This window comes from Mizuhopecten yessoensis, unplaced genomic scaffold (genome assembly GCF_002113885.1).
Source record: "Mizuhopecten yessoensis strain PY_sf001 unplaced genomic scaffold, ASM211388v2 scaffold11133, whole genome shotgun sequence".
In the NCBI taxonomy this organism is placed as follows: Eukaryota; Metazoa; Mollusca; class Bivalvia; order Pectinida; family Pectinidae; genus Mizuhopecten; species Mizuhopecten yessoensis.
This window is the reverse complement of record NW_018408896.1, coordinates 1,974,055-1,992,864: the sequence shown is the minus strand read 5'-3', so window position 1 is coordinate 1,992,864 and position 18,810 is coordinate 1,974,055. Positions and strand designations below refer to the sequence as shown.

At 36.3% G+C, this 18,810-nt stretch overlaps 1 protein-coding gene across 2 annotated transcripts in view; it reads left to right on the top strand.

The window, feature by feature from the left end:
• The window catches only part of LOC110466402 (structural maintenance of chromosomes protein 3-like), a 31,142-nt gene extending 12,773 nt beyond the window's left edge, over positions 1-18,369 (top strand). The window contains exons 15-34 of one of the 2 annotated variants that reach the window (XR_002464732.1): positions 1,684-1,787; positions 2,155-2,254; positions 2,857-3,017; positions 3,973-4,114; positions 4,581-4,731; positions 5,460-5,679; positions 6,016-6,097; positions 6,444-6,635; positions 8,243-8,426; positions 9,298-9,368; positions 9,860-9,949; positions 11,335-11,421; positions 11,721-11,864; positions 12,170-12,238; positions 12,605-12,694; positions 13,159-13,227; positions 14,624-14,801; positions 15,336-15,442; positions 16,148-16,372; positions 16,412-18,369. Coding sequence is in view for 1 of the 2 variants with exons in the window: in XM_021522854.1 (XP_021378529.1) it covers positions 1,684-1,787; positions 2,155-2,254; positions 2,857-3,017; positions 3,973-4,114; positions 4,581-4,731; positions 5,460-5,679; positions 6,016-6,097; positions 6,444-6,635; positions 8,243-8,426; positions 9,298-9,368; positions 9,860-9,949; positions 11,335-11,421; positions 11,721-11,864; positions 12,170-12,238; positions 12,605-12,694; positions 13,159-13,227; positions 14,624-14,801; positions 15,336-15,442; positions 16,148-16,219 (2,313 nt within the window). In the remaining variant the exon portion in view is untranslated. Of the gene's footprint in view, positions 1-1,683; positions 1,788-2,154; positions 2,255-2,856; positions 3,018-3,972; positions 4,115-4,580; positions 4,732-5,459; positions 5,680-6,015; positions 6,098-6,443; positions 6,636-8,242; positions 8,427-9,297; positions 9,369-9,859; positions 9,950-11,334; positions 11,422-11,720; positions 11,865-12,169; positions 12,239-12,604; positions 12,695-13,158; positions 13,228-14,623; positions 14,802-15,335; positions 15,443-16,147 lie in introns of both variants that reach the window. The other variant, XM_021522854.1, reaches the window with a different exon arrangement.
• Positions 18,370-18,810: the final 441 nt, after the last annotated feature.

Below are 18,810 nucleotides of genomic sequence, written 5' to 3'. Positions count from 1 at the left end.
TGTTACTATAAATAGAAAAAAAATATTGTGCGATAACTTGAGTTTCCTTGGGCCGACCAAACTCAAACTTCATGCAGTGCTTCCTTACCAAAAGTGCTTGCTTGGAATTGCTTTTCAGGTCCGAAGGTCAAAGGTCAAGGTCACTTTTACTATAAATAGAAAATCTGTTTTCGTTCGATAACTTGAGTTTCCTTGGGCCTTTCAAACTCTAACTACATGCAGTGCTAAGCACAATCTCCCAGCTTCCTGTACAGGCGATACATCCACTTTCGTGGAATTCTTGTTATGTTGTCTGAACCAAAAGTGAGTGAAACCCGACATTAGAGAATTTCGCTAATTAAATGCACAACATTCATACAAAAACAATATGTTTGTTGACAGAACCTTATAATTATTGAAAAACATGGATTTGGAAATGAAATTGATGATGTTTGCAATGTCCATATGCTGTGACAGCTGCATCTCGTATTCAGAAATGCTGTGATGGATTGGCATTCACCTGATGACACCCCGTCAAACTTAACATTTATTTGTAAGATAGCCCACACTTTCGACAAAGCGTTTTATCCAGCTAAAGGAGGAACAATACCTTCCAAACGTTTAAATCAGCAGCCCCCGGATGATCATAGAGTTGAATCTCCGGAATGTCACGGTTTGCCATATTGTCACGCATTGACTGAGCCATGCAGCATTTCTATTGAAACGCAAGTTCTGATTGGTTGTCAGGTGGACCAGCTAGCCAATCATGATCAGCGTCGTCGTTGTGTGGGACATTGGGTCAAATTGTTTTGCCAAAGAACGAACAACTCGCTGTCGGTGGTAATAACACTAACTATACGAGTTCATTTTTTGTTAATACTTAAATTAGTCAAACTGTAATCGTTCATTGAAAACAAGGATCGATTAATCAATTTTCAGAAACAAACAACCAGACGTCGACTAAATCGATTAATCGGAACAACACTAGGTAACCGTGAATGTTTGTGAAAGGCATGCTCGTTTTCTTATCAGATTGTTGGAAAATGTTGGTAGGCCTAATCATTTTGATTTGACACACAGTCCTACTGTGTATTTTCGATAGTAATTAACTGCACCACATGTTTTGTTAAGATTTAAATGTATCACCAGCAAGCGATGGTCGATCTATTGTTTTCCGCTGACTTGGGTGAAGAGAGGTGTGAAAAATTTACCTGGAGTGGACAGGTGATCACCTCTGGCAATGTACAGTTAGCCGGACCTATTGCTTAATAGTCCAGGTGTTTCACACTGACAACTTACCTGAGTGTTTTACCTTATAAAATCCATTCACGGCAGAAAAAAATATCATAATAAGCAGAGCGGGGTCCCACCTTTGACCATATCATAATTTGCTTAGTTAAAGAAGGAAAAAATCGGTGTATGGGAAAATATCATAATAAGCGATATATCATAATAACCGATATCATAATAAGTGGGTTACACTGTATCGTCATAAAAAAAAATAGATGATCCAAAAATATCAATAAGGAATATTGCATTGGATCAGTTTTCTTTTTGTTAAAAATTGTGTGATTAAAAGGATTGGTTTGGTATGTGTGTGTTTATATCCTATGAACATCTATGGTCATTTAAGGACATTTGAATTTTAAAAACTGAATTGTGAAAGTTAAAACCCATGGAAAATGCATTGATAATTAATTTCAGGACATAGGTAGCAAGACTGACCAGAACAAGGATATCATAGACCAGAACCAGAGAAGTTCATCAGACATGAAGAAAGAGAAGGAAACCATCCACAATGATAGAAAGTAGGTATTCTAATCATGAAAGATATACCACGGTTGTTGGCTGTACATGGCTAAACGTCCTGTCAACAGCTAAGATCATTTAAGGACATGAAATACCATGGTAATGCATGACAAAGTCTGTCGCAGTTTATTACAGAACATTGTTGTTGGGATTTTACAGAATTTCACCTTTTGATTATGAGGAATTTTACATGGAAATTGTACTTTTGCTTCAAGTAAATTTTGATATTTGAATTGTTTGCTCTTACATCTAAGTGTCCACCTGCCATATTATTAGAGCCCTGGAGTCTTAGTATCAGAAGAAAATGTCGCTAGGTGTATCAGGAGTTAACATTATGCTCGTTACTTACTGTTTCTTTTCCTCCAGTGCTATGTGGAGACAGGAAAACATCATGCAGCAGGAGTTGGTCGGTATCCGTGAGGAGCTCAGTAAAAAAGAACAGGCTCTACGTTCAATGACGGGCAAAGTGAGAACCACTTAAAGCATTTGTTTAATATGACCTTTGGAAGTGCTAGTTTGATATTTCAATTGCTCTTATAAAATCACCTGGTCGTTTCAGAGTATATTGACCAAGTAAATGAATTTAATACATTTTTGCTTGTTGCAAAAACACAGGAGGCCAAAAAAAATGTTTAAAATGACTTGAAGCATGATTTTAGAATATTTCTAATCTTGAGTGCAGAATGTATAGTGTCACATGTATACTGTAAAATTAATTATTATACAAAGTCTGGAAGGATTTACTGTTCTAGTAAATAATTACATATTCAAACTATTTGTAAGATGTGAAAATTAAATGTTTAGTATCTTGATGCTATATACAGATTATCAGCTAACTCTTTTGATACCTTTGCCTAGGATTCCTGGCCAATTATTTTTAAAACTGATTGTTCAAAGCAAAGAAATACTGACTGGATTTTAAAAAAAATGTACTTGATAATTAAAGAAGAGTAAAATTTTTATTATATAAAATGGTCCACGTCACTTTGAGATATCTAAAAATATCCTGGAACAGATGCAGGATATTAAATAAACCTTGAAACACAATTCTTTTGATAATTTTACCAGGCAATTTTGAATGGAATAGATAGTGTCCAAAAAGTGATACAATCTTTCCGAGACCAGCGGAAATTTCCTGAGGTGTGTGATGGCTACCTGGGTATAATGATCGAGAACCTGGACTGTGAAAAAGCTTTCTTCACGTGTGTGGAGGTCACGGCGGGCAGCAGGTAAACTGACTGAAGTAGCACAAAACAAATACTAAAAACAATTATGATATTAAGAATGTTGGAGACTATATTACATCTATAGCCATTTTGAAAAACATTTTATATAAAAACCCTTGAACATTTCAAATTTCCTGCCTTGGACTTCATTTACACTTTTACAAAAAAGGTCCTTGCATCTAAGTTGTATTATACAAAAAATATTGCCAAAAGTGATAGATAGTACATGGTTGATAGTACATGGTGATTGTTGGCACAGTTCTAGTAGAAGTGATAGATAGTACATTGTTGATAGTACATGGTGATTGTTGGCACAGTTCTAGTAGAAATAACCAGGGTGCCCAACAGAGATGCTTTGCTCTATAGTAATCACAGTACCCTTCTGTCTGTCCATCCACATATTCATTTCTGGAGATTGTCAACAGAATCCAGAATTTCTGATTTTTCCCATATTGGTACACTTATAGTCATTTTTTTGCACAGTTTTACTGCCAAATACAGGCTGTTTCCCTTGGTGGATATTTTCCCAAAAGGACCAAAAACCTAGGACTATTTTCCTAATTCAAATACAAATTATGCTATATTTTCCCCAATTCATTAAGGAACAGGCTGTTGTAAAATTTAGGTAACAAAAACACTGTTATACATTGTTATATATATGTGGATATGCAATAGGGGTTTAATAAGTTTAAGGTCAAGGTCATGAATGGGGGAGGAGATGTACTGTCAGAAACACATTGTTTTTCCCTTTTCTTTTTGGCAATAGGTGGTATTTGGCAGTGAGCCTATGTGAATAACACCATATTATCTTTATCCTGAAGTCGCAGATAGCCACCCGTCCCTGTCACTGTTAGTAAAAATACCCTGTACTTTGTTGACTTTATATAAAATCAGTCATGCATGAAAGTTCTACCATTTAATGGTTACATACTTATTTCTGCTGATTTTATCTCTTCAGATTATTTCATCACATAGTTGACACGGACAGAACTGGCACAAAGATTTTGGCCGAGATGAACCGGCTCCGGCTACCAGGAGAGGTAACCTTTATGCCACTCAACAGACTGGATGCCCGTGACACCCCCTACCCCAACATAAGTGTGAGTACTGATGTGTGTAACTAAACGTTAAAGGGATTATAGGCAATGTCTTGAATATGCTTCCAAACAAGTTATATTCAGTCTTTCTCCCATCCCAGTAGGTACTTCAGTTTACCTCTTTATTTAATGAAGCTTGGATATCTACATGAAATTACTGTTGGTCGTTAGTTTATATAAGATAGTGATTTGTGTTTTGAAAATGGTAGTGGATTTCTGTGGTAAACTTTGCTTATATTTTTGAAAAAATGTCTCCTCATGTGAATTACCCTTTAAGCATTTGAGGACAACATCAAATCAGCACATAAAATCATGACTAGTTAGTGTATTGTCTATCACTGGTAAACTTAAACATTAGCAGCTCTGATCATGATGTTAGAATTTCTTACTGAGGTCATAAACCTGTCAACATAAGAATGTACATTTAATAACACAGACGACTTGTTCATGAAAACATTTTTCCACACAGGATGCCATCCCAATGATCAGCAAGCTCAATTATGATCAGCAATTTGCTCGTGCAATAAAACATGTCTTTGGTAAAACCCTGATTTGTCGGAACATTGAGACTGCAACCCAGATAGCTCGCACACAGAATCTGGATTGTATAACTCTGGATGGTAAGTTATAGCTACTGGAATTAAAAGTGGTTTTCTTTATTTTGTTTGCTCCCATCATTTTAAGGAGGGATGTACAGTGTTAACCATGTCCCTCTGTCCCACCCCAATTTACTGTCATCACTCTAGCATAATATCTAGCATAATACCAAGGTCAAGTATAAGAAAGCTAAAAAAGATGTCATAATTCAGGGTTCTAAGGTCAAGACTAAGGTCACTGATACTAATTATAGAATCTTGACAACCAACTGTTTGACATCACTCTAGCAAACTTCATTTCCTTAACAGATTTCAATCAAATTGTATGATGAAAGTCAAATTTTGATGAAACTTTATACAAAGGTTAATGAGCCGGGGCATTCATGTCTTGCAGAATTTCTCTTGGTTAGAAAATATCCAGAAACTTTCCTTAATTCAAAATATATTAAAATCAAACCACTGCAAAATGCATTGTTTATGCTTTATGTATTTTATCTTCCAGGTTAAATTTTTAGATATGAAATATGTACATGCTATTTTGTTGAGTAATGAAGAAAGAATTGGCAGTGATGTTAGGTTAATCATTTCAAAAGCTTCGTTCAGGTGCATTATTAAAAATCAAGACTTAAGAGATAATTCTGTTTGGTTGTCTGCATCTGATAATTTTCTAAGGAATAACAAGAGTTATCAAATTTCTGTTTGGTTATCCCTATATTCTGTTATACTTTCAACAATGTCTTTTGTTTCCCAAGGTGACCAGGTGAGTCGAAGAGGTGCTCTAACTGGTGGTTTCTATGACACAAGGCGATCTAGACTTGATCTGCAGAAGAGCAAGCTTGAATTACAACAGAAACTTGATACACAGGAAAAGGAATATGCATCTCACAAGTCCAAACTGGAGGTCCTGGAAGCGAAGATCAACAACCTTGTTAGTGAGATGCAGAAAACGGAAACAAAAAACAGCAAAAACAAGTATGCAGACCATCGTTGTTTCCTTTTAACTGTATGCCAACTAAAAATATTAAGACTTAAACATCGTGTCTTGAAAAATGGGCCTTATAGCAGATTTAACATTTAAAGAAGAAGCACAGAGTTCACTCCAAAGTTGAACTATGCTTTCTGAATCAACTACCATAATGATCAGTTAGAGAAGACAGTGATAGTGCGACAATAAGACGGGACTAACATCACAAATAGCGATACAGTCCTTAGATAGTGATATATGCTCTTAATGTCTTCCAAATCTATTCAGCTGTTCAAATTGTGAGTTTTTGATAGCAAGATACATACTGTACTTTCAACTTGCAGAGACACATTTGACAAGATGAGAGCAGATCTAAGGTTAATGACAGAAGAATTGCAATCCATTGAGAGATCCAGGTCCCCCAAGGTTGGTATATGATTTGTTATTAGGAAGGACGCTCATTATATAAGGTGGTCAAATTGGAAAATTTGTGAAAATGGATTCAATTTGCTGTTGGGATATCGAAAAAATCCAAAGTTATGCAACAAATGATTGCTTCTTGTGTAGTTGATAATCAGTGTTCCATGTAATAAGATTGGTTATTGAAAGTCAGGTCAGTGCGAGACGTCAAATTTATTACTTACTTGATTAAGATATGAAGTAGCTGAGAAGGGGTTAAGAATTCTATAATGTGTAAGGTTAGAGTCAATATTGTAAAGACTGCTGTGTACCGTGTAAGGTTAACAAACAAAGATGTGCCTTTGGTCCACAGGAAAAGAGTGTAGCCAGTTTACAGACGAGTTTGGAGGCAATGCAGGGCTCAGCAGCCTCCCTCAATGAAGAGCTAGGCTCAGATCTTCTGTCTCAGCTGAGTGTGGAGGACCAGCGCGAGGTGGACTACCTCAATGATCAGATCAAACAGCTAACCCAGCAGAACAAAGAGGCCCTTACAGAGCGTATACGGGTAAGGAATGTCTAGGACTGAATTGAGTTGTAAGGCCACCACTTCATTTCAAATTTGAGGTTTTGTCGGGGCAGGTAGAATTCCTGGTCCGATGGCCTGTGGCAAGTCAATTTGGTCTGCGGGCAAGTTAAAATGTCTACTTGCCTGATGGACCAGTACAAAATTTTCTATGGAATAATACTATACTTACAGTACACTGTTTTATTGCTTAACAAATATACAGTGGACACTCAAAATAGCTTTGTTTCTGGGTCAAATGCCATGTAATTGTTATAAGGCATGCTTCTATGACGTGTACACGTATGGTAAATTATGCAGCATTGGAAGATTGAATAGAGATATTTCAAATCTGTTCAATAGCTGCTTTATACACTGTTCAGTACTTTTTCTTTATTATCAGATCAGTTATTTTTGCATTCTTTAGGTACCACAAGTTCTTTCAATATTCTTAAACAGAGAACTCACAGAGGATTGTCTTAGGTTGTATAAGGCCACAGACAAAATTTTGAGTGGTCCCACAGTACACAGTTGGTACGGTTCTGCCAGCACAGCTTTTATACAACGCTCCCTAATATAACGCTGGTTCTGATTGGTAGTTGTCGTCAACAGGTGGTTGCATTGTCCAATAACTGTTGTCCTAACAAACATGGAGAGGAACTCTGAGGACTCCGTTACGTTGAAATGTCCGGCATCATTCCGGTCCCCTGTCTGGGGATACTTCGGATTTCGCTTAGGCAAAAACAGGCAACACACCAAATATGGCTACCCTTCTAAAGAGGAAGCTTGACCTTTTTTTTCGAGATGAAGGCATCGATATTGTCATCACTGGCATCACAGAAAAAGTTATCAGGAACAACAAACCCCGGAAATTATAACTATTAAGTAACAGTCAGATGCGTCTTCCTGATGTTTTCAATCAAAACAGCAAAGGGCGGATTCATTGCTGTCTATATGAGTCCGTTTTAGGTAGTTGAGAATGCCGGGTTTCAAAACATGCTTTACATGTTGGAACCTAGTTACACATACAGGGTGACAAGTAGAACATGGATGATCTAGAGCTATGATTCTAAATGTTTTATAAGATTTTATTTTTTTAAATTGTAAAAAAAATTAAGCACTTTTAACACTCTACTGCAAGTTCACTCCATTCGGGAAGAAGATATTATCTTGATTATTTTTGTAAAATATTGTCCATTAGTGTAAAAAAAAAAGCATCTTTTATAAGATTGTGTTTGTATTTTACAATTGTTATTTCTTTTTCTTCATTTAAAAGTGTTGTATCATATCGAAACGTACCGAACCGTGAATGCTGTACTGCAACACATATTGTATCGTGAGGTAGGCGTATAGTTTCAGCCCTAGTACCCCCTCCCTCTTCCGAACCACAATCCCTCCCTCCTTTGGTCTTCTATACAACTACGTTAGTTCCCCACATTCATATATTATAAATCTTAATTTCCTTTGCCCCTTCATATATTTATATCTAAAATATCCCTTGAATATAGGGTAAAGTAAATTTTCTTTTTATTTTATGATGGGCAGGGCTATAATATACTGGAGAAACAGCTTGTACAATTCACGTTATTATTTTTCATTACCATCAACAGCTAGAAGGTGAGAAGAACAAACTAGAGAATCTCCTCCACAACAATCTAATGAAAAAACGAGACCGGATAATCCACGAGTTACAGGAAGTATCGGAAGAAGAACGGCGGGCCAGACTTGAAACCTTCAATTCAGACCTTGCCACTGCTGATGATAGGATTGTGTATCTCAAAAAGCAATCCAAAGGTACTGTTCTTTGTATAGAAAATGTTCGTTACAAAATGTACAGAACTTGATTTGATGACATCTGTATATTGTTAAGTCATAATGCAGCGAAATGTATTTTTTGATTAATTAAATTAATGATGATTTTACGTTTGTTTGGTAAGATTGGTACTAGTACTACTTAATGTTTTGAATATGGAAATTAAACCATCTATGAAATAGAAACTTTTTAAAAATTCAAAAGAAAAAGTTATGTCTTTTTAGGTCACCTGAGCTCTGCTCAAGTGACCTATTCTGATCGTTTTCCGTCCGTCGTCTTGCATAAACTTTTTACATTCTCAACTTCTTCTCAAGAACCAGTGGATGGATTTTTTTCAAACTTTGTCAGAATCATCCTTGGTAGATGAGGCTACAAAATTGTAAAATTGGAAGACCTACTCCAACCCAAGGGGCCAGGGCGAGGCCCCACAGGGAAAGTTAACCAATATTTCAAAAATCTTCTTCTCCAGACTCTGAGGTACTACAGTCAATTTCTCTGCATAGATGGAAAGATCATCAGGGGCTTTATTGAAATTGTAAATTTCATTACTCCCGGGCCATCCGTTTTTCCCTTCGGGAGGGGGTTAAGTTTATTATAGTTTATATAGTGAAATAACACAATTGGGTATATTTTGTTCATTTCAGTAGGAAATTAAAAGGGGGAAACCAAGTTAGTCTGGCAGATATCTTTTACCTTTCATGTGTGATTGGGGAGTCGACCAATGGCCATCTTAGTGAAAGGAGCTAAAGCTATCCCTGCACCACCAAACCACCATTTTGAACAGTTTGTTAGATTGGGGGTTTGGAAAAACCATGTCTGTATTCTAGTATTTATTTAATTGATTTGTTTCAGAACTGGATGACCAACTAGATAAGATGAATAAAGAGCAAAAGAATTTACAGAACAATTTGGAATATTGGAAGGTTAGTTAAGCATAATTTATTTGAAATATTAGAGTCAACCATATGTTAGGTATTTAAAGAAATAAAGGCTTAATGCATTTCCTACTGTTCATAATTCATAAGACTTGTTTGGTGTTAAATTACTATTCCTTCATGATGAGGTCATTGAGGAAAAAGAACTTTCCATTCATATGATTCAAAAAGCATGGTTTAGGTTAAGTTCAAGGTGCTTTTGTTTTGTACATCATGCATGACAAAATATAAAATATAAATTATGCATGCAAGGCACTCTTTTAATGTTTGCCATGTTTTCATATTTTTATACAAATAATTCTTCCTGTAAAATCTGAAAAAGATAGTGACATTGATTCTTGAGCAAACTGCCGTGGACAGTGATGTTCTGAGCACAGATTTATGAGGTAATGAACCGACCAGATCCATTTTGCTACCTTTAACTCTGGGTTGTTAATTGATATAATATGTATGACATATTGTTAACCTTGTTTTACCAGGGGCAGGAAAAAGATAATAATGACAAAATCAGTGATGATGCAAAAGAGCTGGAAAAGATGACGAACAAGCAATCTTTGTTATTGAAAAAGGTAAGTTTGGATATATCACAACGGACAACTATAAACACAGAACATTGACATACTGCTGTAAAAGTGGGTATAGAGGAGTGAAACTCTCTACTGCAGTGTATTACTGTGGTAATTTTCTCCCGGTTTGGCACACTGTACTTTGGTTTCAGAACAAAAGAATTTTACAGCAACAGTTGCTGATATAAATATAAATATTTAATTGCTTGATGTGCCTCTAGTACTCCTTTAAATATACTTTATACAACAGTAATGAACACTAACAATGCGTACTAAACCGTGTGCCGTTTCATCCCTAGTATAGGTATGCTACAATGAGTCGGTATAGGTATTGTACAGTAAATGTTGATAGATGGAAAGCTTGTATGTATTTTATGATAAAGATATATAGGTAAAGACTACAATAATAGGTACTGTACAATGTGTGTTTGTTCCCATGTTATCGGGGATAGCAAATCACAGACAATAGGCTTGTACTGTGGCTCAGTATCTGAAGCTTGTTTGGTAACGGCTTTTTTAGTAAAACATTATTGTGTGTGGTTTAACATCTGCACAACAGCTAAGGTCATATTAAGACGGGTGCTTAGGGAGATACTGAAGGTCGTATTAAGACAGGTGCCTAGGGAGATACTGAAGGTCGTATTCAGACGGGTGCCTAGGGAGATACTGAAGGTCGTATTCAGATGGGTGCCTAGGGAGATACTGAAGGTCGTATTAAGACGGATGCCTAGGGAGATACTGAAGGTCATATTAAGACGGGTGCCTAGGGCGATACTGAAGGTCTTATTAAGACTGGTGCCTAGGGAGATAATGAAGGTCGTATTAAGATGGGTGCCTAGGGAGATGCTGAAGGTCGTATTAAGACAGGTGCCTAGGGAGATGCTGAAGGTCGTATTAAGACGGGTGCCTAGGGAGATACTGAAGGTCATATTAAGACGGGTGCCTAGGGGGATACAGAAGGTCGTATTAAGACGGCTGCCTAGGGAGATGCTGAAGGTCTTATTAAGACAGGTGCCAAGGGAGATACTGAAGGTCGTATTAAGATGGGTGCCTAGGGAGATACTGAAGGTCGTATTAAGACAGGTGCCTAGGGGGATGCTGAAGGTCGTATTAAGACGGGTGCCTAGGGAGATACTGAAGGTCATATTAAGACGGGTGCCTAGGAGATGCTGAAGGTCGTAAAAGACAGGTGCCTAGGGAGATACTGAAGGTCGTATTAAGGTCGTGCCTAGGGAGATACTGCTGAAAAGAAGTATATCTAAATATAAATATGACCTCAGCCTTTTAGTCATTTATCGGCATATATCTACATATTTAGGTTGCTTTGTTTCCTTTGAATCAGTTTGAAATGTTCTCCAATATATTTATTTCCTTTTTTTTGTCCACAGAAAGATGAATGCATGCGGAAAATTCGAGAACTTGGATCATTACCTAGTGATGCTTTTGAAAAGTACCAGAATTTAAGTTTAAAACAGGTATGAACAGGGTACAATGATTTTACTACTTGGTCTCAAATATAAAAATGTGGTTCATATAAAAAGCCTTCTTAAACATGCATAAAATGATGCATATATATTTAAGTGTGTGTGTGTGCAAATGAATTGCTCATTTAAAGTTAAACTTCCAAACTAATCTCTATTGACTCCACTGTATTGTGTAATATTAGTTTGGAAGATTTTTTAATAAGATGAATAATTTTAAATTTTACAGGTTAGTATCTGATTTTCTCTCAGAAAATTGATTACTATTCTAATGATGAATATTTGTTTTTCAGTTATTTAAAAAACTAGAACAGTGTAATCATGAACTGAAGAAATATAGTCATGTCAACAAGAAAGCCCTGGACCAGTTTGTAAACTTCTCCGACCAGAAAGAGAAGCTGATAAAAAGGAAAGATGAACTAGACAGAGGCCATGAGGTAAGCAATGCTGACATTCCCTCCTCTTTTGATACCAGAACCTCCATTGAATAACAACATTTGCATATGACCATGAACTTGGCAAAATATTTTGTCAGTACAAATAAATATTGAATAATAACTTTATTAAATACCCTCAATAAGTTTTCTTTCCTACCTTGTTTTTGTGTAAAAAAAAATGTCACAGCTGCAATTCTAATTGTTATCCAAACATCAAACTTCATATGTGTTTAGTTTAAAATGTTTTAAAATATGTCTAGCACTTTCTTCATTTTTAAAGTTAAAGCTGATAATTTTGTTTTCAGTCCATCTTAGATCTGATGAATGCATTGGACCACAGGAAGTATGAAGCCATTCAGTTGACATTCAAACAGGTAGGTAAAATATCCTGACAGTGTAAGCTCTAGTATACAATAAAGAGTTGCATAGACTGATGTGTTACTTTGATATATTTTGAAATGAAAATGACAAGTCAAGTTATGACTCCTTACTTAATAAGTTTACTTGATAATGATGTTGTTCTGAAATATTTTCTATCATAAAGAAGGAAGTGTAAGTTTACATGGGGGGGGGGGGGGGGGGGGAAGCATTAACTTGATTGTAATGTGACATGCTTCAAGACGTGTTATATAATAATTAGGTACTTTTGATAAGGATCACAAAATTCACCAACAACAAACTTGCAAAATATATTCTCATCAATGGGGAAAGTTTCAGCGTGTATTTTGGATACTTTGCAGGTTTCCAAGTATTTCAGTGAGATATTCAAGAAACTTGCTCCTCAGGGACATGCTGTGCTGGTGATGAAGAAAGGCGACCATGAACAGAATGTATGTATACAACTGATCATATGTCATTTATCATTTTACAGAGTTTTGTCGCTTGACAAATTTCTGTGACTTTCACAGGCAGTTACTATATTAAATCATGTAAGCTGTAATATAGACATGTATGGTTAGGGCAGTAACTCTCGCTGACAGAGAGTCATTTGGTAATAATGGTGCATTCATGGTTTACTCCTTGCGCCATCGATTTAAAATCAAATCTTAAATAGGTTTTGTATTGTGACAAATTTGTTGCTTAGGTCCAGTTTGGAGAATTAAAAAACAACAGAGGACATACATGAAATCTGTACAACTAGATGAATAATGTACCAGTAATGTATGAGAATCTTTACTAATACATAGGAACCATTCTAGTCTTGCTTTAAAATTGCAGTATGAACATTGATTTATAAATGGAAGTTTTCAAAGACTTGACAACAAATTTTACATGATTGTGGACTTTTTGTCAGGGTGAAGATGATGATTCCCCACAAGCAGATGTTCCATTGGTAGAACAGTTTACAGGTGTTGGCATCAAGGTAACATACGAGGATAATTACAAACAAGGGTGGGCAAATGTATCAAATAAATGTGGGAATGGTAAACATGTGTAGTCAATGTGTCTAAAACCTGGGCAATTACAGGCTACGAGTGTCACAGCTGAAGAATCTGAAAACAGAATATGAACACAGCTGAGCCACAACATCTAGAAAAGGGAACTATGAGTAACAGTGAGCTAAGGCATCCAAAGCATTAGGAAATTACGAATACAGATAGGAAATGTCTCAAGCCCGAGGAATAAAAGGATAGGTTTGACAAAGATATCAACACCTTGGGAATTATAGAACATAGGTGTTTTGTTGAAGTACAGATATCTGGGGAATTATAGAACAGGTGTTGTGTTGAAGTACCGATATCTGGGAAATTATAGAACATACGTACCGATACCGGGGAATTATAGAACATAGGTGTTGCGTTGAAGTACCGATATCTGGGGAATTAGAGAACATAGGTGTTGCGTTGAAGTACCGATATCTCGGGAATTATAGAACATAGGTGTTGCGTTGAAGTACCGATATCTGGGGAATTATAGAACATAGGTGTTGCGTTGAAGGAATTCAGGTCATTTAGGTACCTGGTCGTTTAGGTACCCGGTCATTTCGGTACTTCTGAGAGTCGTTTCGGTACTTTTGAAAGTTGTTTCGGTACTTATGGAAAACACACTTTGGTACCAAGTTTTAGTCAACGTCACCACTTTTTGCGTGCTGTATACCTTCAAAGGAAGTAACTCTAAGTCAAACTTGTGCTATAATACACGTGTTTGTATCAGATCAGAACAACGCCGTCACACTGAATACATGTATCATCCGAAGACATGAGTTTTTTGATAAATTTGATAGCGGAACTGCCATTTTTATGACAAGTTGGTGAATTCCCTCAACGTTGAGTTTCTCTCCTAAAGAGCTACTCCGATCTACTCAGCTGCTCAATTAAAAAAGCAAACGTTAAATAAACAACCATCGCGTATGTTGCGGGATCACGTCTGAAGTTCGAAAACAATGACTTGATTGTTTAAACAACTACAAAAGCAAACGTTAAATAAACAACCAACAATAAATAATATTTATTAACTAATAAACGAATGACAAATGAGAAATATTTATTAACTGAAGAACGAAGTTCCGAAAAAATTGTTGGAAGTACCGAAACAACTTACAAAAAGTACCGAAACTACCGTGTACCGAAACGACTGTACCCCCGTTGAAGTACCGATATCTGGGGAATTATAGAACATAGGTGTTGTGTTGAAGTACCGATATCTGGGGAATTATAGAACATAGGTGTTGTGTTGAAGTACCTAAACTGACCAAGGCCAGAAAAGGACCAGCAGCTTTAGTATGGTATGTTAACTGAGTGCTGGACTTTGTGTTGTAGGTATCGTTCACAGGAAACAGGGCAGAGATGAAGGACATGTTACAGCTGTCTGGAGGACAAAAGTCACTAGTGGCACTCACACTTATATTCGCCATTCAGAAATGTGACCCCGCCCCCTTCTACCTATTTGACGAGATCGATCAAGCATTAGACGCACAGCACAGGAAAGCTGTAGCAGGTACATAGTGTTGATCCTACATTGTTTCATAATTAATCAAATGGAGTTCCCCTCTTTTTGAAATTTTATGGAACCAATGGGGAAAAAAATACTGAATCCTCTACTATTGATTTGTTCAATTCAAGACATTACTGAGAGCTGCTTTTATCTCCTAGCAACATAGTGGAAGGGGCCTTAATCAGGGTTTTCAACCTCAAGTATTGCTTGCATGAATGTTTTGCTCTGTAACTCCAGATTTGATCATTTGATAGCCTTAGAGCTGTTGGTTTGTTCAACTGATATAAAAATTGTTACAGTGATAAAAAATATAAAAGAATGATTATGCAAATAACGAAGGCAATGAAAAGTAATTTGAAAAAAAGGATAAATGCATTTTGTTGAAATTGCGTACAGACATGAATGCAGAAAGATTGGTGGGTTTTGTCGTAATTCTGATAATATTCCTGGCCATAGATACAAATGAGGTTTGTGGGTTTATGTATTTGTTTGTTTTGCTGTATATATAAACTTATGACCCTGTTACTCTGCTGACAGATATGATCCATGAACTGGCTGGGGATGCTCAGTTTATCACCACTACGTTCCGGCCAGAACTCCTTCAGCATGCCGACAAATTCTATGGTGTCAAGTTCAGAAACAAGGTCAGTGAAATTACTTTTAACGATGTGCACCTCTGGTCAGATCAATTACAAACAACAATAGATGTCAAATGTAAAAGGAAGTTGATATTGAGTACAGTTGTTTCACTTCCTCGTGAAAAGATTCTTTCAAAACTGAGAAAATGTCTATTATAAAGTTCACACAGGCGTTGTAAAGCCCTAAAATTGATGAAAATGGCCTAGAAGCCCTTAAATTTAACAAAAAGGTTGTGAAAGGATGAAAATGAGCATTTATTGAGATAAAATGATCCTTAAATTATGATTGTTTATTAATTTTGGTTGTTTTTCTCATAAAAATGAATTAAGAAAATAAAATTAAATGTTTGTTTTGAGTGAGTTAATTTCTAGATATTTGGACTAACCAATCAGTGGTACACCAAACTTTCACTGTGAATTTACTTGTGGTTTTCATGGTCGCAGTAGAAACATAGTACAGTAAATACTGAAATAACTTGTCTGCAAATGTACCAGCATGCCAAACAAGTTTGAAAGTTATCACAAAATTTCATGTTATACAATAGATGGATTGATAGATGGACATGCTTGTGGCCTAAGATTCAGTTACCATTGATGGCAGGCTGAGGTGTATGTACTATTCAGGGAACACATGATATTTAAATAAGCGTTTGAGTTGTGACAAGCTAACGCTTTCCTATTCTGATATATATGTATGTTTTTGTTTTGCAGGTGAGTCATATTGAGTGTGTGAGCCGTGAGGAGGCCGAGGACTTCGTAGAAGATGACACCACACATGGATGAGGAGAGAGTGTAGGTCTAGATGGACAAGCAACTCCTTCAGGCATCCTGGTCTGGAAACACATTCAGCAATAACAACTGTGTGGTACCTACCAGGAACTTCTCTACAAAAGGCAGCATTTGTTTGTTAGAGTTAAATGTGGTATCTGTGTTCAGGTGACATCAGCTGGCCCAGAGTGGCATCTGTTTGTTCAGGTGACATCAGCTGGCCCAGAGTGGCATCTGTTTGTTCAGGTGACATCAGCTGGCCCAGAGTGGCATCTGTTTCAGCTGGCCCAGGGAGGCATCTGTTTGTTCAGGGTGACATCGGCAGTAACATCTACATCTTAAGGTAGAAATGCCATGTAACTCGTACTTATTGCAGCACTTGACATAATTACGCAACATCACAAACAAAATCTTGGAACCATGACAGTCTAATGTCGTACAAGGAAATTTGACTAGTTTATTCAATTATGCACACAAAAAAAGTTCAAATGTTTAATTTATGCTGTTAAGAAATTGAATGCTGAGGTACATGTGCGATACTCGTTCAATAGTGTTCGATCATGGATATTTTCTAAAAAGATAAATACTATTGATACATTGTGATGGACAATGTTTATGTTTAAAGTCAATATTATAGATTGTTAATGTTTGGTTTAAACATCTTACTGGTGTTAAAAGATAAAAAGCTTTATGAAAGTCTAGGAATATGTAATGTGCTATTTTAAAAAGGGAAGTTCAGATCATGTTTGGTGTACATTTTTTAATTGACAATTATTAAGGTTGCCATCTCATTAATCATAAAATCATTTATAGTATGTATTGGTAGGATTGCAGAGAGAGAGGGGGGCATACAGAGAGAGAGAGAAGGGGGGGGGGTTGATTCATACACAAATGGGCGATACATACACAGAGAGAGAGAGACGTACACAGTTAACCCCGTAGTGAGAGAGAAGGATGCAGTTTGAGAGAGTAAATTATAGGATGTTTTTCCCTTTTTCATTGTTGTCATTCATCGTATGAACGTCATGGCTACATCTTGTGTGTTAAGGACAACACATCTGACAAGTATGATATAGTTATAAAGAACTGATAACACAATAGGGAAGGACCAATAATCTTGCAACAATGCAACCCTTTTTTAATGCGAGCATCTTAATTTGGTACAAATACATGCTGAAATGTATTATAATATTATTTGGGAGGGATGTGAAGTGGTCTCCGAGAAGGTCTGCTGAAAATAAATCTTGATTCACAATTAAATGCGTTAATAGCTACTGCTGTATTGGGTGATCTTTGTAAAGATGGTGATTTAGGCCAGTAGAAGTATTAGGAAGTTTTCTAGAAAGCTATGGATGAGGGATTGGGTGGGGAGGATGCACCTAACTTGCACCAAAACACAAGTTAAAGTGTGATGTCCCTCCAGTTTGACACTTTTATGTGATCTTCAGTATCATACACCATCTAGAAGGAAGGTTTAATGTACAGGTGTCTCTTCTTTTAGAAGGTACAGAGTTATAAATTATTTGTCCTCATGTGGGAGGATTTAACATAGATATCTGTAAAACAACACTTTTTTTGCTTTGAGCTGTCCTAAATTCTGATGTCAGCTTTATTTAAATGTCATATCACTTTGGTGAGGCATTATTTAGTCAGTTCCAAGCAGGTTACTTTACATAGAATTTACTTACATAATGTATTATAACTGACTGGACTTAATCTGTGAAGGAGGACCAAACAGCTCATTAAAACATCCGTCTCAGGCCTTTGAAAAGTCCTGGGTTCTAATCCTGATCTGGCTGGTGACATTTTCCCCTGCTTGTTTAACTAGCCTAGACATGTAAACAGTTGGAGAGAAAACTTTATCTAAGAGGATATTAGGGACATGTGTGCACATTACGTTTATGTGAAATAATATTTCATGTAATTACTGCTTGTTGTCAAGTGTTTTTGTATAATTGTTGTTAATAAGATGAAAATATTAAATATTTTTAAGTATATTGTGTAAAGAAAAAGTTTTCAATGTTTATCATTCATCTCCATCTTAACCATTCTGTAATGTCCCTATTAGAGTTGATTTGAGTGTTCGTATCAAATCTGTTAGCTTTGTGTCCAGAATTTATCATACTTTTATCTGTGTAAATATTGAATAAATATTAAAAAAAAAAAATCAAATGAAACTTGTTTTGATTGTTTATGTAGTATTACAGGAAATATGATATATATTTGTCTGCTGATAGTTCCATATGTTATAAATAAACCAAAACCTTAAGTCTCTTAAAACTGCCATTTCATTTACATGTAAAATATTTACATGTAAGAAACAGCTTAGTTAATGTCATGGTGGGCGATTCAGCTTTGTCCTTCACCTTTTTTTATTCAGCTCGCCTGATACAAAGTAGTGGTGTATTCATTGTCCATCGGTTTTGCATCTTCCAAAAGCTTAGCAGAATTCAACCAAGTTTTGGTGCTTGCATCGGTAGGGCATAGGGATCAAGACTAATAGAAGGGTTCAGATATGAACTAAAATGCAGTGATAGCATGCAGCCCATTGTAATCCAAAGATATTACTAATAAATGTCAATAGAGACCAGGGCTACATTCGCGTA